The sequence below is a fragment of the Babylonia areolata genome, chromosome 2 (genome assembly GCF_041734735.1).
Source record: "Babylonia areolata isolate BAREFJ2019XMU chromosome 2, ASM4173473v1, whole genome shotgun sequence".
Lineage (NCBI taxonomy): Eukaryota > Metazoa > Mollusca > Gastropoda > Neogastropoda > Buccinidae > Babylonia > Babylonia areolata.
In genome coordinates this window covers 26363773-26386851 of record NC_134877.1, presented here as the reverse complement: position 1 = coordinate 26386851, position 23079 = coordinate 26363773, and the positions used below count along the sequence as shown (strand labels likewise).

The following is a 23079-nucleotide window of genomic DNA, read 5'->3' as shown; positions in this document are numbered from 1 at the left end:
AATAAGTCAATCGCCTGATTCATCATTAATGCATGATCTCACTTGGTCATGCAATTTCAGGTGCAATGGTCAACTTAAAACACGTGCATCCTTGTCACCACACTCAATGGCACTCAATGTTCATACCCATTCAAACAAAAATTGTCAAAAAAAGAAACAGAATTTTCAACACAAAAAAGCAAACCAAACAGTTATTTTGATCTTAACAAACTTGAACACAGTCTTTCCAGTACAAGTTGGAAGATTCTGTAGACTCCAATCAAAAATCTAACAGATTCATCCAACTTTTTACACACACACACACACACACACACAACCTTTTCTAACAACAGCATCAGGAATGACCAGTCTCAGTGAAGAAAACAGTTTATCCCCAAACCCTCCTTCCACCCTGTCTACACACAATAACAAAGCACAGGGCAATGGGAGATTCATGGCCTGTTTTCAGTTCACACACCACCAGTTCATGAACAATGGCCCCGCTCTCAACATCCACTATCCTACCAGTCAACAACTGCGTTCTTTTCTGGCACCACAGCTACTAATTCAGGGTCAAATGCTTATACTGATGATGAACAGTTCCCCATGTATGTGCACTTAAATCTCTTATCCCCCCCCCCCCCCCCCCCCCCCCCGCACCCAACAACAACAACAAAAAAAAAAAATCTTAACAAATTTCCTCTTGACAATTTTTTTTATAATGCAAATAGGTAAAACACTGTGACTTTAAAATAAAGCGAACAGGCTCAAGTATTTAAAATAAATAAATAAATAACATAAACAAACAAAACTCCTAAAATGCTGTGATTTTCTACACAACACTGTGGATCTCCCTTCCATGTTTGACGGCCATGTGGTGTTTGTGTTTATCAGTGCGGTAGCTGACAAAGCCGCACAGGGCACAGACGAAGACACGTGTCCCTTCGCACTGCCAGCGGTGGCGCTGAAGGCTGTTGCGAAAAGTAAAGTCTTTCCCACACTTTGGGCACTGGAAGTGTCCCCGCCTGTTTCGCTTTTCCACGCGCACCCTCTTTGGTTGTTCACTGTACGGCATGTAGAAGCCTTTAAAGTTCCACAAGAAAAAGAAGACACAAGTTACAAATAAATTGACCAAAAAAAAAGAGAGAAGTAATAAATAAATGAAACATAAATCATGAGTTAAACAGTAAAGTAATTCTAAAATAATTCAACTCGAACTCTTTGGATTATGACACAATCTGCTATACATTAATACAATGAAAAAAATCAAATCCAGTCGCTCAATTACGGGTGGACAAGGAGACTTTAAATCCGCAACTAAATCAGAAAGATACTAATGGTTCAAGTCTTCTGCTTTGTATTTTCATCAACAGAACAAAAGACAAAGGATTCAAAATCTTAAAAGCCCAATGGTAATCTAATGTTATACGATGTTCATGAAGAAACAAACGAACAAGATCATAAAAGATATTTCTTTTTGATCTTCGTCTTCCCTTGACATCCTTATGTGTTACCATATCCTTCACTGACTGATCTCACTGGATATAAAACCTCAGAGTCAAACCAGTATCAGACTGCTTGTAATGAGAGTCTGCAAGAGGACCCAGTTACAAATGAACTGGGACTTTGGTTTTAATGGAAGCTTCATGGTTGGTTTTAATGGAAGCTTCATGGTTTATTACTCTGTACCGTTTATTTATCTGTGTGCAAGCTGACAGGAAAATGCAAAGTATCACTGGCCTTTAATTAAGCTGTGTAATCTTTTCTGATGTATGAGGAAATGTTGAGTTGTTTGACATTCATGAGTTTACATCATTGTCTTGTTCCTCTCCAGACAATCTAAATGCAACACTAAAAAAACATCTCAGGGATTACAACTGATACCTTTATCTGTTCTCAGGACGGTCCAAGTGATGCACTCTTTTCATATGTAACCAGTAATGGTCAGATCTGTGGGTCTGATAACCACAGAATGAGCAAGTAATCATAATACCCAGGCATTTTCTCTTGTGTCTGCACAAAGCACGCCGACGATTGAACATTCTGCCACACCATGGGCAACTCAATTGGTAACTTGTGTTTTCTGATGCTGGCTGGCACTGGGATGATGGCAATGGAGATACTGTTACGCTCTGGTCTCGATCACAACCTTTTGACGGAGTTGAATATTCCCATCCTAAGTGAGATGCCTTCACACTTGTCAATGAAACTGCACAATTAAAAAGAAAAGAAAATGTACCAATCAATTTGCAGTGCCTGTGGTAAGACTTTTTGTTGCAGTTGTCATTACTGAAGATGTTTATGTTTTACAGACTACAGTTTTCAGCGTCAAAGTTCCAAAAATGGAAATTCGCAAATTCCAGAAAATGGAGACAGTTCTCAGAAACATGTGGACTTGAAGAAAGCACACAACAGAACTACAATGAACAAAGACAAGACAAACACATGCAGTCCTAATCCAGTTACCAAATTTTTTCTCTTTTTTTTCATGAAGCATAGCTACAGCTAACTTCACTGCCATTACTAAGGGACTGATCTGCCAGTCTGACCCTAACGGGGATAAAGGCATTGATGTAAAATATATAGATATATAAATATGACATTACCTTCCCTGTCAACACTTTCCCACTATTTTCCACAATATTAAAATTAATGCACCTTCAATGGAATTCATAAAATAGGGTACATCTTCAAATCTCTTTGTTTCTCACTTTTCCATGCTGTCATTGAGGGTTTTCCTTTTTTCCATGACAAAAAATAACTTGAAAGCTCAGTAATTTGTTAACTGCATGTGAACACAGAAGTTAAGCATTTGTTTCTAACATGGATAAAGCAGTAATGGACAAATCTTACAGTAAAGGAATTTTTTTTTTTTTAATTTAAAGAAAAGAAACAAACAGCAGTAGTCATGTTCTTTGGGTTTGTTCAGTGCCCCAGTCCAACGGACGGTGGCCGTAACACCTTGCAGGGCTGATACTGCTTTTTTCACATCAAGAGGAACAATATTTACAGCCATGTACAAATTTCTCCATACATTACCTGAATTTTCAAATAATAGAACTAGAAAATGTGCATGATCTGGGGGGAAAATACACACAAAAACCAAAAAAAAAAAAAAAAAAAAAAAAAGAGAGGCAAACTCTGTGTCTCTCCTCTCTCAAGTAATGACAAATGTGTAATGAACTGAAACATGCAACTACAAAAATCCCTGAAATAGTTTTTCCCAACCGCACCAGTAACACACACGTTATAATGTCAGGCCTTCTGGTTTTTGGCATGTTTTTCCTTTTCAGGACAGAGATGCACGTAGAGAGAGGTTTTGTACTTGAAGTGTTTCCCACAGAATTTGCACACCACTTGCTCCCCCATGCCATGGAAGCCATGCAGATGGTCCTTGACAGCAGAGGGGCGGTTGAAGATGCGGTGGCAGAGGGGGCACATGTTAGGGTTCCTGCCATCGCACTTAGCAACATGCTTCCCATAGGCCTTGGCGCTAAAGTAACAAGTGCTGCACTTGGGGCATTTAAGCTGGGCCTGCTGGCTAGGCATCCAGACACCTGGGGCGCCCTGGGACAAACCCATAGGGTGGCTACCTGAGGGTGGACATACAACTGCAATGAGAAACACACCGTGCTTTCCTCAACCGTCAAGCATATGTGAGTCTAATGCACTGAGAATAATTCACAAAAGAATGTTTCCTATATACCATCACTTTTACATTATAAACAATTCAACAAATGCTAATTCCAGAGCTGTGGGACTATACCAAGGTTCTTCCCCCCCCCCCCTCCCCCCTTTCTCTCGCTCAAATTTTGAGGTGCAATATGAAAACCGTGACTTCTGTGTGAATATTAAGACAAAAAAAGAATGTTTCATGGCAATACTCAACAGTGTACAAAGGACAGAGAGGGGAATTCTATCCCTGCATCAGAGTATCCATATTAAGAACCTTGACGTATGGCAACTGATAATCTTAAATTAAGATTGGTTTAGATCATTTGGAGATTGATTCACATGTCAACAGAAGCTTTCCTATCCATGTACTTAGTTATGCAGTGGATGCAGTCCCCGTTAAAAGAAAGAAAGAAAGAAAAATTCTATCGTTTCTCACGCTCCTTTTCCTCCATTAAAAAAATCATTTCATCCAATATTAAAACTATTTTAGTTTGGTCCAATATAGAAATTTATTTTCAACCTTTTTCTTGAAGTAAGTAAATTTTGGCAGAGTGAAGGAAACAGGAGCACACAAAACAAGGAGAAGATGGCACCATTTGAAATTACCCAGCAGCCACCTTGAAATAAATAAAATGGAAAAAACACACAAAAAACCAGGAAAGTCAGTTGCAGATTTTTTTTTTTTTTAAGCCAGAATCACACGCAAGAGTTCCAGTACAGAGCAATCCAATAAGTCAATAAAAAATATATAAAAAATAAGTACACCTGCAAATATGAATGAGATGACAACAGCAGCTCTTCTGTGCCACACTTCAGTCCCACCCACAATGTGCCTTGTTTCTAGATAATAAGTAAATTCCACAACCAGAATTTCCATGTGTGCCTGTAGTGTAGTGTGAACAGGGTCAAAGAGCAGCCCAGAGTTGCAGTAAGTTGAAACCCAGGGCCCAAATATCACAGGGGAAATTTTGTTGTAAAAGTTCCCAGCCACTAACTAGCAGACCCGCCAAGAGTGAAGCACCATCTCAGGAAATGATAACAGTTCAAATGTACTTTGATGTTCTCAGCTGCCCAGACACACACTGTGGTGTTGACTCGTGTCAGCATGGATGGGTATGTATATCCAACAAAGAATTTGTTAACCTATTTAGTTTTTCAGAGTAAAAATAGCTGGCCGATGTGACATTAGTCAGAGACTGACAAGATACTGGTTATTTCCACATCTGCTAAGATAGACAAACATGATGGCAAATTACTAATTGATTTCTTTCTTGTATAACTATAATAATCTGCGAGTTCAGTTGTAATAAACCCCAGTCATGTGTAATAATTACAATATAAATGTGTAGCAGATACACTGAGACAATGAAATGGTTTAGCTTATATGAGGTGTACAGCCTGCTCTCTCTCTCTACCTCACACACACACAAAGTAGTTTTGATCCACTTCACCTTTCCTCTCTCCCTCCATACTGTTATTATAATACCATCAAATGAACAGCAAAATTTATACAAATCCAATTCAAAGTCAATTATTGCAAAAGAAAATTATCCTCTCAATCAGCTGCTTTGATTTTCTACTGCTCATTCTGATCATAACATTCAGTTCATGATTTTGCAGTACCACACTCCTCCTTGTGCTTCTCCAGTGCTGACACTGAACGACAGATTTTTCTGCACATCGGACAAGCAAGCTGTGTGCAGTGTTTGTCCCGAATGTGTTTCTGCAGATTGTCATAGCGGTTGTAGGAACAGTTACAGAGATCACAAGGGAAGAGCGTGGCCTGGTGGCACACCTGGTAGTGACGCTTCAAGTTGCGGGCCTGACTCAGCACCTGGCTGCACTCTGGGCACTGGACAGGTAAGTTAAATGAGGGAACCACAGAAATCTCTGCAGCAAACGCCTTAGCTAAAATCCTCTGATCCGACACTTCACCTGCTCCCATGGCCGACACATTCACAGACAGGTCTCTGAGAAACAAAGACTCTTCCACGGTTGCGGCCCTCATTTCAGACCTATAATGTACGTTAGAAGTTTTGGTGGGCAACATCTTCTCTGATGTCCTCCTCTGTTTACTGCCATCCTCAACAGTCCCATGTGGCTCAAAGATGTGACGTGTATCAAAAAGGTCAGTATTCCCATCTGCACAGCAAGACACATGGTTTCCAGTCACCAACTTGTCACAACCCAAAATCCTAAGCTCAACTTTTCCTTCAAACAGACCTTGTACTTCTAAAAAATTCAAACAGAAAACTAAATACAAAAGAAACAGTTATAACAAATGACAGATAACGGTAATAGCACAGCAGCAGTTAGCACTAACATCATCATCACCTGCTTTCCGAGCTCAACTATACTGTTACAACTATTCACCTGAAAACATTGATACAAAAAGAGCTAAAGGGTCATTCGGAGTCTGAACACCTGTTTGGGATGTCAGTTTTCTTCCTATTTTTAGAGCTTTCTTCAGAAGGCTGGTTTCCTGAACACTCTAGTACAATAACATCTACAACTAACATCATTTCACTGTTTTTAATTTCACTGTACTTTTATATGGGTTTATGTCAGGCAAGGCAGCATGGTGGCAGTGCTATCTTGCCTTCTGACCAGAAAAAGACTGCTTCTGAGTGTTGGTGTGGGTATGATCCTCCTCTTCTCTACATTTCCAAACCACCTGCTCATTGCTGACTCCAGTCCAACAACTTTTCTTTATATGGATTTTGTTGCTTTTCATGATCCCCTACATTTCACTTCTATGTTATACAAACACCTCTTGGCCTTGGACACTCCCATGGGAAGAATATCAGATACTTCAGAGAGTATGCAGTTGACTCATCTTCTTTATCTATAACTTTGAAAACTACTACTTCGATACTGGATGCAGGAAAGTTTGGTGGGCCTTCTTTTTCTTCCTTTTTTCTTTTGTATTTGTTTCTCTTTTTTCCCAACCCTTGCTGTGTGTTCGAGTGCTGACAGTGAGCGAGTGATGTATAGAGAAAAGAGTACAAACAAGCAGATGTGCTATTATCAACATGATCAGCACTTTTTGTGTGTGTGTGTGCTTTTCTTATGTCAAGATTTACCAAGTGACAATAACACTCGTAAGGCAGCAACCTACAAAATACAAAGAGGCTTCACAATTGAGATAGCCAGGATTACTGGCATGGGAATGAACAAACACTTTTCTTTTTTCCTGAAGGGAAAAAAAACTGCTGAACACAAGTAGAATAACCAGGTTAGATGCAAGACACCAAAGAATGAATGCTAGCCACAAAAACCAGCTGTCTTCAGAGAACAACTGCAGATGCTTTTGACATCTTGCAGGAAATCATGGTCAAAATCCTCAGAGAGACATCAGGAATTAACTCCCATTCTTACAGTGTACCTCAAGAAGGCCCCGAGACAGATGAAACTCTGCTGAGTGTCCGAGATTCACAAGCACACACAAGGCTTCCACTTCTTTTCCCAAAAAAATGTTTGTTGCTCTTTCCTTCCAAAATCATGGCCAAGAGAAATCTGTCAATCATTAGAATATACACTGTGTACATGTATATGTGCATGCACACTGGCATTTCTGTTTGTGTGAAATCAAAAGCAATATATGTGAGAATGGGCCCTTAAGTTCATGGGCACAAAGTGTCATTCCTTATACAGGTGTCTGTGCACATGCATGTTACGTGTCAATACATCTGTGTATGTATTTGAGCATGACAGCATATAAACATTCCAGTTACACCATGTTCCTTCTTGGCTTCACTATAACCTTTAGTTGCTCAATGTGAATGTGCAATAAAGTTCACGCGCGCGAACATGCATGCATGTGTGTGTGTGTGTGTGTGTGTGTGTTTGTGCATGCATGCACACAAATGTTTATGTACAGATGTATGTAAGTAATTGAACATGTTGGCATACACACACACACACACATTCCATTCACACCATATCCCCTCTTGGCTTCATTATAACCCTCAGTTGCTCAAAAGATCTAGAGTTATAATCAGACTGAAAAAGGAAATGAATTTCTGACCTCCAAAATCACATTCCAGAAATAAGAAAAGTTACCATCGTGAAACCAAATGGACCATGAAATACTTTTTTTATGTACAGCAGTCAACCGTGTGAACAAGAATGCACGTCACTTTATGCGAGTGATCGAACATACGCACACACTTCAGGAGAAGTGTCCTGTACCATCATGGGCAACCGATTGTGTGTATGTGCATAAGCAGATACATGTACACAAAAATGGAATCCCATTTTGTTTGGACTGCACTGGTATGTCTTTTGTTGGAGACAGACTTTTGGTTCAGAGGGTGTATGCAGTCAATGACAATAGGATTTTGCTGTGACTGATTTGTATATTGCCTCAACCTAGGAAATGGTCATGTGTGCAATAAAGCAGTTTGAAACATTATCATCTACGTGGGTTTTAAGCTTCTTGATTTACCAGACTGCATTTCACATTAATAAAGTACAGCCATACACCAAAGGCAAAGGCAATTTCCGCTCACCATAACATTTATTATTCTTCTTTTCTGAAGATAACAACACACAGTATCAAAAAAGAAAAAAACAACAGAGTTATCAACGATATCATGATTTTGAAGAAAAACATTCTAATGATTTACAATCACATAACTCTTTTTAAATCTCAAGCATAAAAAGAAATGGTTGACATGAAAAATGTTTGTCTGGTCTAATACGCTGAACCACACATTACAACGTCTAAAACTTTCATGTGATAAACTCTGTTGCCACTTATACAAATGCTTAAAAAGACATTCTGAATAAAAAGAACAGACAATACACATATTAAGCGAAATTTGTCTTCTTTTCATATTTATATGTACAATGCACAGATTCAACCAAAGCAATTGTCCCCCCCTTCCCTAACCAAACAAGATACAGGGAATGTCGAAAGGTACCAATGCAAAAAAGCAACTTCAGTTGGAGAAGAGGGATGAACATTGGAATGAGGGTGGGACAAAGAGAATACTGATGTAGGAAAATGCTCAAATATTTTAGTGGCATGCACCATTACACCAAAGCTTTCACATCAAATGGCATGCATCATTACGCCAAAGCTTTCACATCAAAAAGCATGAATCAGGGGTTGCTGTCAAGGGTTGCTGTCAAGGCTTCCTTGACCAGTAAGGACATGAATATATGGACAAGGGTCACGCGAGTCAGGTTCATCCCTCTGCAGACAAGTGCAGGTGATGTCCTGCCAAATATTTTCTATTCGATTAAAATGGACTCATTCAAGTAGGTCCAAGACATACCATAGTAACTATCATTTTCAGCATCACAAATCTCTTAAACTTTCCTTTTAACTAAAGCCTGATTTGTTGCGAAACATTTCTGTACAAAAAAATTCTGGAGGAGATGTGAGGATCGGGCAAGGTCGGTCAAATTCAATACAAGTATGCTTTCAGAAATTGTCACAAGATCATTTCTATTCTGAGCTCTCGGACATTTATTTTGAACAGCACCATTCAAGTAGGTAATTCTTTGTTAATGTTAACTGTTGAAAACAGGCAACAGAACAGGCAGGGAACTCGCACAATGATCAAACATTGTCCTCAACTGCACACAACTGACATGTGATGCTACCCAACATCATTCATGGCACCAATTGAAACCGCCAGGCTTCCAGTCCACCCAAAACAGTTTCCTCTTTTGTTTTTTTAAATGAAATATTTTTTTGTTTTTAATTTAAAAATTCAGTTCCACATGTATGTGACTGTGGGACAGATAAACACACCACACATTCTCAAAAATAATCATCCTCACAAATGGCAATATTGCGAATGAGCCATTAGACTTACTTTTGACCGGAACTTTTTTTTACATTTGACACAAACAAGCTGCTCGCCCATACCATGCCTCTCCCTCAAATGGATTTTTAGATTATCTGACCGGTTGAAAGTCTGACCACAGAAGTGACAACGAGACAAAATGGGCTGTGCCTGATGAAACATGTTTTGATGGCGTGTTCGATTGCCTGACTGATTAAACAACTTTCCACAAACATTACAGGCAAACTTTCCTTCCACAGTAGCAAGGGAAACCATCCTCATCAAGTCAGCTCTACTCTGTAAACCCAGCGAAGCTCTATGTTGTCTCCAGAACTTATGCCTGTAATCTGCCAGGAACAAAAAAAGAATATAAAAATAAACTTCAATGACTACTCTCATTTTCTATTCTTTTTTCAATGATTGCTTTTTACATGCATTCAATTTCACAACTGCACACAAGTCAACAGGTAAACATTTTCTCCTTAGCCATACTACAACCAAATATTTATTTTGCTTCCTTTCACAACTGCACACAAGTCAACAGGTAAACATTTTCTCCTAAGCCATACTACACCCAAATATTTATTTTGCTTCCTTTTGTCAAGTCAAACCTATTTTATATCCATCAAATGCATTTCATACCCATCACATCTGTAATATTTACACTGAAACACAAAACGGTATAAACAAAGAGTGCAAATAATTTACAATTACAATGACAGGTGCAAAAGAACAGCATCGCCCAAAACTGCATTTACCTCATCTGAATCAAAGTGATGTCAATACACACATTCATAATCAATTCAGAACGGAATAAAAGCAGCACATGCAACATGGCTGAAAATGACTTTTCGACTAACTTTTTTTTTTAAGTTGTGAGAGGAAACAATAAAACACAAATGCCTGCACAGATGGCTTCACATATGTCCCAAATGGCAATGTGAGAAGTGTAAAAAGAAGTAAACTAACACATGAGAAGTGTAAAAAGAAGTACACTAAAACTCTTCAATAAAAATAAACAATTTAAAAACCAGAAAAAACTTGCACCATGAATGTAAAGAACTATGATGGGTGTTTCAGTCTGATGTGCCGTTGTAAGTTGTCAATTCTAGTAAAGGAGCTTTCACAAAAATCACATGGAATCAGGGAAATACTCTGGCACGTTGCCTGATGCCTTACAACACTGGAGGAGCGAGTGAAAACCTTCTGACATCGCTCACATTTGAAGTGTGACTGCACCGTGCCCTGCCCTAGTCCAGGCAAGTCAGGCACTACTCTGAAAATCTCATTAACACTGGCGGAGGCTTGCAGATCTGTTGGATAGAGTTGGCTTAGGGAATCCCCAACACCCTCTGAGCCTTCAAAGATGGGAAGCTCTTCCACATGGCGAAATGCTAAGTCACCAGATAAGTTGGACAGCTCAGCATCTGCCCCAGTATTTGAAGCTGCAGAATAGAAGTAAACACCAAATGTACTGAACAGAACCTGTTGTTTACAATGTAACCTTACCTACAAATTGTAACCTTGGCTGCATATGCAGAAAACGTACTGGTCCTTCAATTCAACACCCATGTGAATCCACTAACTAGCTGACAAAATCATAACTGATAGATACCTATTTCATTGTGTTTTGTCATGTGCATACAGAGGATAAAAAAAAAGTGAAAGAAAATGGTCTGATGATGATGAGACAGAGAGATGCAGTGTTACCTTTATATCAACTCAGCGACCGAGTGGGTGCAGGGATGAGGGGAGTTTGGGTGGGAGTGTGGGTGTGGGAGGGGTAGATGGACATGGGCTGAGTAAGGTAGAGGTGGGTGGGTTGGTGCATGCATGTCTTGTAGGGGAAAAGGGGGGCAATAATTTTTGCTTGCATTTTGTGTGTGCTGCTTTACTGTTTTTGGTCTTTCAAGGCCTGTATCTCCTAACTGCTGTTTACTTGGAACACTTGCCTCAGCCACACCTCCAGCAATTGCAATTTGTCACAATGAATCACCTTTAGTGGCTTAATATCTGGCCAAGAACACACATCAAGCTTTGTTTCTACCCCAGTTCTGGCAGTTCCCAAGAAAATGCCAATAAGATTAAAGTGTCATCATTCCCACCCATTTCACACCTATACACATGCATACATTGATATAAGGTTATTACTATTTCCTAATGTATTTATGCAAGCCACATTCTAAGGTTATGAAAATATATCAATCAAATCAAGCAGTCCGTCAATTGTTTAACAAATAATACAAAAAAATAAATAGATAAATTTTACTGCCCCTGTGACTCCATTTAAGATAATCTTTACACTGAGAAAAAATGTATCACATCCAAACAAATTTCCTGCTGACAATGTTGAATCAAAGGTTCATATTATAAAACACCAATTCAAAAGAAAGATACTAAATCAATAAATGTGTCTCCAGCAAACTTAAAATCCAATCTTTTAGTTCCCACTGATACCCTAGCAGAGATAATATGTACAAGTTTTATTCTAACTCGTAAGGGCTATGATCAATCTGGTCCTACACTGGATGAACACATCTAAGACTTCAACATAAATCACGGGGCAACAAGCCAGAATGGGGTCATAGGATATAACTTTTGGATTGTTCTTACATTAACATGGTCAGTTTTTAGCAGAAAGCTTTCTGGGGCACCATGTTTAACACAGAATAACGTTTACTATATTCTGCTCAGAACTTTTCACTGTTTTGGGGACTAATCCAAAGCAAGCAGATTCAACGTCATCAAACACATCTAAACACTCAGCAGTCTAAAGAATATTATACATTTACGGTCAATGATGGTAAAAAGCAAAAACCAAAATACCAAGAAAGCATATAATTATCATTAAAGTAACAACGTGTCCACGAAGCTAACATTTTTTTTTAAAAACCAATTCTTAACATATATATAAAGATACACCCTCTTGACTGGTTTCTGTCATGCTACTGGGCAGTCTTGAAAAAAATCCCAGCTACTTTCAGAACATTCAATTAAAGGAAGAAAAAAAATTCCTCTTCCAGAAAAAGTCCTGCTCACTCAGAATGAGAATTGCAGGAAAGCAAATGTTTATTCAAACCTATTTTCGAGCGAAAGCGAACAAAACAGTTGGGGCACCTCAAGGACGGTCCAAGACCATGAACACGCCGCACATGTACTTTCAAATTATCAACTCTGGAAAATGACTGGTCACACAAATCACACGGAATCAAGCAAACAGCTGAACAAGTTGCCTGGTGTCGACTAAGACTCCAGGCTCGAGTAAATGTCTTTTGACACTGGTCACACTTCAGGCTGGCTCCAGTATTAGTCCTAGGCATAACTTCTGTTGACAGAGTGTGTTGGGATCTCATGTTTTCACAAAAAGGTTCCTCTGAAAAAGTATCCATATCACTCAAGTCACCAACAGCTTCTGCTCCTGAATAGACTCCAGCTGGACAAGGAAAGCCAAAGGAATGCTGCAGAGCACTGGCCACTTCAACCTGAGTGTGCCCAGATTGTGGATTATGGCTGCATTTCCTGTCCTCTTCCTTCCATCTCTCACTATCAGACACTGTAGAAGAATGGGAAAAGGTCAGCAGAGACTCATTAAAATAAATTTTCTGTAGTCAAGATTAAATAAGAAGAGCTAAGAGGGCCATTATATTTCTAAACGATGCTGAAATACAAAGTCAGATATACAGATCTACCTAGTCACATCATGTTGTTTGTAACATAAAACAAAGATCCACAGAAACATATATATATATATATATATATATATATATATATATATATATATGATTTCATTAACAACAAATTTCAGTCCCTCTAAAGACCTATCACAAGCTTTCAGTTTCCAGTTACAATGCTTGGTTCACAGCTTCAGGACCTGCTTGGGGCCTCTAATTGTTCATTTCTGCTTTTGCTTTCGTGGCACCATTGAGTGGCCTGTCACTAAACGTTCTCTACAATTACTCTTGTTTCCTCCCTTTCTCTCAGACATTTGTCCAGATTGTATAAAGTTTACATTTTTGCTTCAGTGGTTGAGCTTGAACGCTACATCACATTACTGTTTTATACTGATCTGATGGGAGAGAACTGTTAGTTCTGTCTGCTGCATTTAGTAGCAAAAGAAAATTTGAAAATACATTTGCATTACTATTTCTTTATCTAAAATGCCAATCACAAAAAAATCACAAATATATAAGTAATTCTACTTGCATTATAGCATAAATGCAGAAACAGGAAGGATGGAACAGGATGGTTGATTATAATCTACGAAAAGTATTGAGTGTTTTGGGCAGAGAGGGTGTTAACTATGTCTACAGCTAGTAACATTTGCTTTGAGTAAAACTGCTACAGCAATTATTTTAGCATATAGTTTTTACTGAGAATGTTCGCAGCCAAGGTTTATTTTACCAAGAAATGTTCACAGCCCAGGTTCAAAAGCCAGACTTTAATAATCATGTAAAATAAAAAAAATTAATAAATAATAATAATAAATGTTTTAACATTAAAAAAAAAAAAAAAAAAAATCCATCTACCTAGGTTTTCTCAGTAAAAATGTCATAATTACAAGAGGTCCAAAACAATAGGTCTTTTCATCTTTTGAGATTATGATGAACTTCAAATGGAAACTTTAAAATGCAAAACATTCCAGTGAAAAACTGCCAGAGCAAGACAAATTTTGTAACGGAAGATAATCAAATACTTATATTCATCCAAAAATCTAACACTAGTAAAGCAATCATCAGTACGTACAGGACATCTTTAACTCATTTTAAAAATGTCAAACAATTCAAGAAAAGAATGTACAGGTTTGGTTCTCACTGATCACATTAGTGAACCTGCGCGTCAGGACCAACGATGTTTTTGTGTACAGTGCGCACATGCCTCTGCATGAAATCACTGCGATGAAAACCTCTTCCACATATAAAACAACGATGCTGAAAGTAAGTTGTATGTGTATTAAGATGTCGCCGTAGGTTGAAACTATAACGAAATGTCTTCTGGCAGACAGGACAACAATGTCCCCTTAACTCCAGTATGGCACAGTCAGCAGCTTCTGAATCACCTGACTGTCCAGGTGGACTCGCTGCTTTTCCACTGGCATCAGCATGCCCTTCTTGGGGTACCCCTATAAAACAGACGGGTAAATCTCTTCTGAAAGTTGTAAAGAAACTGCACCCACATCACCATCTGACTGTTTTGTGGCCTTTGACAGCGCCCTGCCTTTTTTCCTGCGTAAACGTTTCTGACTTTCTGATGTGCCGCCAGCTTCAGGGGGAGGATGAGGTCCAACTAGGTCAGAATGCCACAACAGATTGTGCTGGGTCAGTTCCTCACAACTGGAGAATTCACTTCCGCAGTGACCACAGGTGAGATGGCTTTGACTTTCACTGCCCACTGTGTGCCCAGAAGGGCTTAGAGCTTGCCTGCTGGTCGTGAAACCTAAGAAAGAAACAGGCCTTGTCAATTCAACACTAGCATTCAAAATGTTCAGATACAGAATGACATGATACACCCTACAGCGTGACAGCATAAACAATGTACTTCAAACAAGATTTAGTGACTGAGAAACCTTGCCTTGAGACGATCACTCAACTGAAGTAACATCCATACAGGAGAGGGGTACAGTGAAGGGCAGTGAATGTGCTTAAATAACTGTTCATGTCATGGTATTTGGAGCCACCCCAAAACACAAGGAAGGAGGCAGGGAATGCAACCTTTTCCCCCCCCAATTGTGTCACTGTCTCCCAAAATGTCATTCAAAATTCATAAATACAGGCTATCCTTTTTCATAAATGTATTGCCATTATTTTGTTATAGATTTTGAAGAAGTATTGGAATTATCTAAATAAACCTAATGCTCATTTTTTAAGCCAAATACCTAAAGGACAGATTTAATTAAGTTAGGAATGATCTGAAGGACAGATTTAATTAAGTCAGAGAACAAGGAGGTTTTTTTTGTTTGTTTGGTTTTTTGGGGGGGTTTTTTTGTTGTTGTTGTTGTTTTTACCAATTCACTGTGTGTATGGATAATAACAATGTATGTATTCGCACATATGTATGACTGAACACTTAACAGTGTCAGAAGGGCAAAGGTTGAATAGTGAATAGAGAAGTTCACATTGATTTAAAAAAAAAAAAAAAAAAAAAGAACAAAAAAAGAACAATACAGCAGGTTGGTGGTACAAGGTTAACGAACACTGCACAACAGTGTCAAGTTACATTTACTTTATGCCATTTTCATTTGCCTGCTCAGCTTGTGACATACAAACTCTAATTTGTATCTACTGCATTTTAGATAGTTCAGCAGGGTTGTCGGACCCCTTTCCATGCTCAGACTTGATTTCATCTGTGCTGTTCCTATGATTTGTTCTCACATGCTTTGTCAGATAATCTTTACGATAGAACTTTTTTGAGCAGTGAGGGCAAGCATGTCTAAACTGAGATCTGTCTTGATGGGTCCACTTGTGCCTTGAAAACGTGCCATGCGTAAAGAAAATCATTCCACAAACTATACAGGGGAAAATTTTCCGACCAGTAGCGTCCAAAACAAAAGACGGAGATTTCATAGGTGATGAAGCACTAGGCTCGGCCACTGACTCCCTGAGACTGGCTGATCCAGGTACAGAAAGCATGAGTCCAGCATCCCCAGGAGGTGAGTTGGGCTGTGCAAGCCATGCAGCAGTAGCAGCTTGATCACGATATAAAGCAGCAATATCAACTTCAGCTCTGTCTGTCTGCACTGCCAACATCTTATCCTTGTCATCTGTGGGCACAAAAAAAAGTAGGTTCCTAAAACAGTGAAATATCACCAAAACGTAAGAAAGGAAACACAAATATTATGAAACTTTTACCTAATGAAAAAGGATTCAGGCTGAACACACCTCAGCAATGCCAAGTAATTTCAAATCGACAGCCCTTTTCCACTCCATGATTACAAATAAAAATGAAAGCTCTATGGAGCCAGTGTCAGTGAAAAGATGCACTTTCAGCTGCAACTTCAAAAGTATTTTGAGTGTCATTTACTGCCAATGTTATAACAAAATGAAAACACATTAGTCCTGATAAAACTTCAAAATAATGTAATTGTGTAATGGTTTTAGCCGCCGCTCCCTTTTTTTTTTTTTTTTTTTTTCGGGGGTGGGTGGGGGTGGGGGCATTAAGGAAGGTGTATGATTGGGTTTTGTTTGGTCAATATAAAATATGATCCATAATGAATTTCCTTTTCTTCAGTTTTATTTTGGTTGCTACAGAAATGAGATATAAAATTACTCATGGTACACACACACACACACACACACACACACACACACAAATCTACCAACATTATGTTTGGAAAAATAAACACTTTAAACAAAAACATAACAGGATAGTAGTAGTAACAGTAGTAGTAGTAGTAAAAATAATAACAATAATGAATAAATAACATCTTAATTTCTAGTAGTAGTAGTAAAAATAATAAAATAAATAACATCTTAATTTCAAAAAAGTTTATCAATTTAAAAAAAATTAAAAAAAATAAAAAAAAAAGTCTTCATAATGAGTTCTCTCAAAATGCTGTCTAAATTCCACTCTCTCTCTCTCTCTTTCTGAAACGCACAACTTCGGTCAAAATAAAATTCTTACAACTATAAAGTCTCTGAGCTGGAACAGTGAGCCAGCCAAGTCCTCCCAAGACCACATCAGCAGAAATGACGGGCTGCAACCAGTCCATTCCTAATAGTGGGCCTGGCCGCTGGAATACCCCTTGGGGCTAGTAACTCGATTTGCCCCTCTTTTGTCCACCATACACCCCTCACCTTCTGTCCCCACCCTCTCCCAAACCATTTCCTTTCACATACCTGTCACTTAGTGCTCACTGGAGAGTCTGGAGACAGAGCTGATAGCCAGGGGGAAATTAATGCAGCAAAGTCACTGAAGAATATTTTGTGTCACTTGGCAAGCAGAAACACTTCCCTAATACTCTTTTTAAACTCTTTTTTAAAAAAAAAATTAATTTAAAAAAAATTATCCATCGATGGATATCTTAATTCAAAAGCTTGTTTTCCAACTTCACATAAAAGCCCAGATTTTCACCCCAGCCCATCCCCCTTCAAATAAAACACTATGAAATACACTCCATATAGTTTTTATCTTCATGCCATGACTTATTTCAAAAAGTCCCTGAATCAGAAGACTTTACACTTCAGGCAAAATATCAATTAACATTTAAAGTAAGATAATATATCTGATCAAGTCTACTACTTTCCTAAAAGTGATCACTCTTTCATCACTTTTTTTTTTTCTTTTAAGAAAAAAAAAAAGAGGGTTCAGGGTAAAAAACAAAAACAGTATACATCACAATCTCAAGAATCGAAAACTACAACTTTATGCTTTCTCTTCACATGAAGTTTTAGAGAGTCACTCCTGGAAAACTTGCGCCCACAAATAGAGCAGTGATGTCTGTAAATATTGAAATGTTTTTTCTCATGCCTTCGCAGGTTAGACTGATTGTGAAACTTCAATCCACAGCAAGCACAAGTACATCTCTGTCTTAACTGATCCAATTCCTCTGGATCTAAGTTCATCTGTGTGTCTGAAGTATAGGCCTGACAACCACAGGGGCAGTTGGTGTAATCTCCTGTGCAACAGGGGACCCCACATCCTTGGTCAGGCATCACAGACTTGGCCTGATCCTCCAGTTGATGACTTGAGGCTGATGATGTTGCAACCTTACCATAGCAAACATGGGAGCCCACATGTGGAAATCCTCCGCCCTTACTTTCAAATGTACCAGTCCCAAGAACAGGTCGAGATGCATTTTTATTCCATAAAGTCACTGATCCTCTGCCGGAACTGTCTGATCTGTTTATACTACCTGGGGAACACACATACACACATATGTATACATTTTGTATATTTACAATATGCATAATCCTCTCTCTCTCTCTTCCCCATCCACATAACTTGTCAAAACCCAAGATAATATTACTGTTATATATAAAGATAAAATTCTTTTGCATTCACATTTATGCTGTGTGTGTACATGTGAGCTTGTAAGTGTACAGTTTTTTTTCCAAATTAAACACATTTAATAATTCACCATTGACACTGTACTCCAGGATTCCAGGTTGGTGCTGCTATTACTCTTTTCTTTTTCTTTAACTGAATGCCTTTTAAATATGTCAACTTACGTGCACGATAGAAACCAGACTTTAGCATTATTTTCTGCACACATATTAAGTAAGACTCACATTGCCAACCTCTGATTTCCTCCTCCAACACTCCTCTTCCACTATAAATGACCTTGATCAAAAACAGTTTTAAAAGTTCTTTCAGGAAGCTGCCAGCTGATCCGTATGAAGTTGGAAGACATGCTTTAACATTGCCACAGGATCCCTAACTACAGGAAACCAGAAATGATTAAAACGTAAAATCGAGGTCAAATTTCCAAACTCCTCAACAACTGAATGACTGCCAAAGAGCCAGATCAAGGAGTGTTTCCACTGCAACATTAATGTGAATGTGGATAGGTGATGCCTCACAAGGAAGCAAGTGTCCATGGGATGGAGACATACACCAGAGCAGGATTTTTACCACATCCACCCCTCGGCACCCCTAAAATCAAATCAAATTATGGTGCTTTGAGCCTCGCTGACTAAGGCCATCTCAAGGCTATCACCATGTTAGCATCTACTTCAAGACAGAGGTAAAAAAATAAAATTAAAATTTAAAAAAGTACAATAAAAATTCATCACTGCTTCAAGCTTTTCACTCAAAAAGTTTAAAAACATTCCAGAGTTTAAAACATTCAGATCTGATTAAAAATGTTCACTTCTTTCAAGAAGTCCATTTGTGCCTCTGGAGGGACACAATGAAACAGTCTTCAGAGAATCCACAGTGCAAAGTCTGTCACTCTGTGTCTAGCGTCATGCAGATCCAAGCGGTCAATAAGCAGGCATTTCACAGTGGGAAGCTCATCATAGGGAATACACTGTGGGGCCTCCTCCCCTTTTAACAAGAATGAGTAAGAAAAGTGTGCCCCCTGCGCAGTCCGAACAGCACAGACTCCTTCCGATTCTTCTCAACCAATGGGAGGATCTCATTTAGGTCTTGACAAATTTGGAACAGCTTGTTATCTGTCTGGGTGTTCCACTCCTCTTGCCAAAGATCTTTAACGCAAGTGTTCACTTTCTGCTTCCTGTCTGTGTGTGGTACATAAGATCTTGTTAATTTTTCTTTTTTGGCATTCTTGGCCAGCTGGTCCACCATTTCATTACCTCGAATGCCAATATGGTCTGGAACCCAAGATATCATATCCTCTGCTTGTTAGAAGTGTAAAAGTTGAATAAAATTTAAGTGAATTGTGTTGGATTCCTGCAGGCGATCTCCTCCGGACTGACAAGGAGTCCAAAAAGATGATAAAACACTTGTGCTTTGCTTTCAGAACCATTTTCAACGCCAGAACCAGTGCAGGCAGTTCTGCAGTAAAACAGGGCTGTCAGATTGTGTAACAAATGGACCTTATGTAGTGGTCTGAATGCTATGCTTTTGGACAAGACAATAACGAGATCCCTGTACAGCTTACACTAAGTGCACATAAAAGAACCCACAACAGGAGTGTTCCTGGCAAAATCCTGAAGAAAAATCCACAAGGTTATTAGAACAATGGCTGCAGACAGTAAAAAGAAATAGATGGCACTACACTGTGAAGATGAACTCTCCCTCAACTTCAGAGAAATCTGTTCTTTCCCTCTCTCCCCCCCCCCCCCCACTCCCCTCTCTCACACACACACACACCATTTTCTTTGAATGAATCTGTCCTGTCAGCCTCCACAAATCAGTGGTGAAATCAATGGCAAATAGGAAAAGAAGAAATTGTTTTGGGCACCTCTCAAGCAGCAGTTTGATTCTCCCTGTCCTTTAGCTTCTGAACTAATACCTTGCCTCTCACGACACAAAATGCCACAGAAGTGCACACAGCACAAGCCAGCTCAGCAGTAAAGCACTACTGCCTGAAACAGCAACAAGCTTCCTGGTTCAGCCCTCTCTATAATCATAGAACCACTCAATTAGACTGTTCATTCACCCAACCAATCACTGAATCAGCAATATGCAATCAAAAGCATTTTTTTAATAAATAAATACAAACTTTTGCATTTGAACAAATCTATTGGTATTAACAGACAACCAACAGATTTTCATCATTCAAAATGAAGAAGATTCAAAAGCCGTTCTAAAGACAACGCTCCAGCTACTCGGGAATCTAATAATACTTTGAGACTTTCTCGTTCAAATCTTTTCCTCAGGACATTCCAGGTAAATCCTGTATCTGAAAGCAATTCTGATACAAGGCCCAACAGCATGCCAAGACTTGATCTGATAAGAATTTACATTTCCCAAACCCAAACCGTGTGGGCACCCACCCACCCACCCACACACAAATGGGAACTGACTGCAAGTCAAGGTTCTTAAATACACGTCCTCTTTTGGTGAGTATAATTTAACACACACTCTCTCTCTCTCTCTGTCCGAACTTTTTTCTTTTTCTTTTTTTTCCAATATATCAACAATTGTTTCACTCTGCAGGACCTTTCAACAGTACTTAAATTCAGCATTTAATACTTTTTGAAGATGGTATCTTCTACCAATCTGGTACCTTTCATTCTTAGAACATTTCCTCGCATAGGAAAAGCAGACAGACAGCACAAAGTCATTCATATTTTATACTGAAAGACGGAGAGTACTGACATGACTGTTTGTGTGTCAGCAACCATGATTTAAATCTAAAGGTTTTGCCACAAAGCCTGCACATGTATGTACTTGCATACTTGTGCTTGTGCTGTCCTTTCAAATGATCAGTCAGATAATCTTTTCTGTGAAACCCTCGGTTACAAACTGGACAAAAAACCATGAAGGTGTTTTCACATGACTGCTTGTGTCTGGACAATGAACCAAAGGCAGTGAATGCCTTCTTGCACTTGACACATTTGAATGGTTTGGCATCATTGTGCACCATGAGCATGTGGTGAGCAAACTCCGCACGGTGGAAAAATAGTGTGGAACAACTGTGGCAATAAAGAGATGACTGGTGGGGGGATGCATCACCACTACTAGGACCTGGATTACTGTTGCCAATCCCTGCTGCAGAGGTCTCTGCTTCACCAGCTGAGGAAGAAAACAAAACGTTTGTATCAACCAATCATCCTCTTTGAACACCAACTATTCCAATAGTGATGACTGAAATGAGCACAGATGAAATCAAAGAGTGGTGGTCTATAGGCATTTACAAATGCCAACACAGAACAAATTCATATAAAGGAAAAGACAACTCCCATAACAAGACCATACTCTGATGCATGTATCGTATGTGAATCTGTGTGTGTGCCTGTGTCTGTGTTCATGGTTTTGAGCATTTCCTCATCAGGAAGAAAGAAGAAAATTACTGATGTTCCCTCACTGCAAATGTCAATTTCAGCAAACATCCATCCTCAAGCCGCTGGCCATGTCAACATTTTCTATTTTGAATTAATTCCATCATTTCTTATCTGATGAAGTGATTCAATTCTTTCTTCTTTTTTTTAAAAATAAAATAAAAAATAATTACTCAGTCATAATCAGACATTTGTTTCAAAGATAACCACCATCAGGTGTATGAATTTATTAATGCCTTTGTCACGTTTTGTCACGAAAATTTCAAGATTTGGGCGTAAAACCACAGGCTATTATTGACAAAGGAACTCAAAACCCATATAATACAAAAATGTATTCAATTTCAATGGGGGCTTTTTTCAATTTTTCTTAATAACGGTTTTAAATCAGTACTCACAGCACTGGTTCTGCATGTATGCACATAACCCAGATGTGTTGGTTTGACACACATTGCATGTGATGCACTCTACTCATCCAGTGATTGGTTGCTCAATTGTGGGCTACTGGAAAATTTTTGCTGCTGAGCATATTAGTATGCGCCCATCATATTTCAGTTTGTATGTGCCAATCGTATTTTAATATTTCATATATAATTTGTTTTTGTCTTTTTTTGGCTTCTTTTTTAAGTTTGGTATTTATGTTTTCAAATAACTGAGCCTAGGATGTGCTGTTTGGGCTTGTGCTATGTTGCACATTTGTTTAAGTTGGTGGTAAGACAAAATATGGGACTTTTTATTGGGAGCATAATCAACTTTGTGATATTCTGTGCACGTGATGCATTTAGTGGTATATTCTCCTTTAAAGGCAAATAAAAGTATTATCACATCTTGCTTCTTCATGTACATGAAGTGTGCTGCAATGTAATGGGTACATCCCTATTTCTGGATCATCTAACAGACTTAAGTCAATCATCCTCCATTCTCTCTGACACGCAAGCATCTTCTTGAACAAATGCTTCAGAGCGCATGTATATGGTCAGGCAAAACTTCACATATACGGACACGCAGTCTTTGTACCTGAGAGTGTTGTCTTTCGCTTCTCTCTCTTTCTCTCTCTCGCACACACACACACACACAGAATACTTGATTCAAATTGTCACAGAAACATTCATTCTCTTTTTATTTTTCTGCTGATGATAAAAGACCAATATTTTCCAACAAATCAACAAAACCAGAACATTCTGTATGATCTGCGTACTTCAGACCAAATGTTGATACTCTGTCAT

General features: G+C 38.8%; 1 protein-coding gene across 5 annotated transcripts in view; it reads right to left on the bottom strand.

The window, feature by feature from the left end:
• The window catches only part of LOC143299655 (uncharacterized), a 135576-nt gene that overhangs the window by 86614 nt on the left and 25883 nt on the right, over window positions 1-23079 (bottom strand). Inside the window, exon 4 of one of the 5 annotated variants that reach the window (XM_076612988.1) lies at window positions 3808-5796. The exons of the other annotated variants lie outside the window; for them this stretch is intronic. Coding sequence (XP_076469103.1) covers window positions 5261-5796 — 536 coding nt within the window. The 3' untranslated portion in view covers window positions 3808-5260. Of the gene's footprint in view, window positions 1-3807; window positions 5797-23079 lie in introns of those variants that run through there. 5 annotated transcript variants of the gene reach the window in all.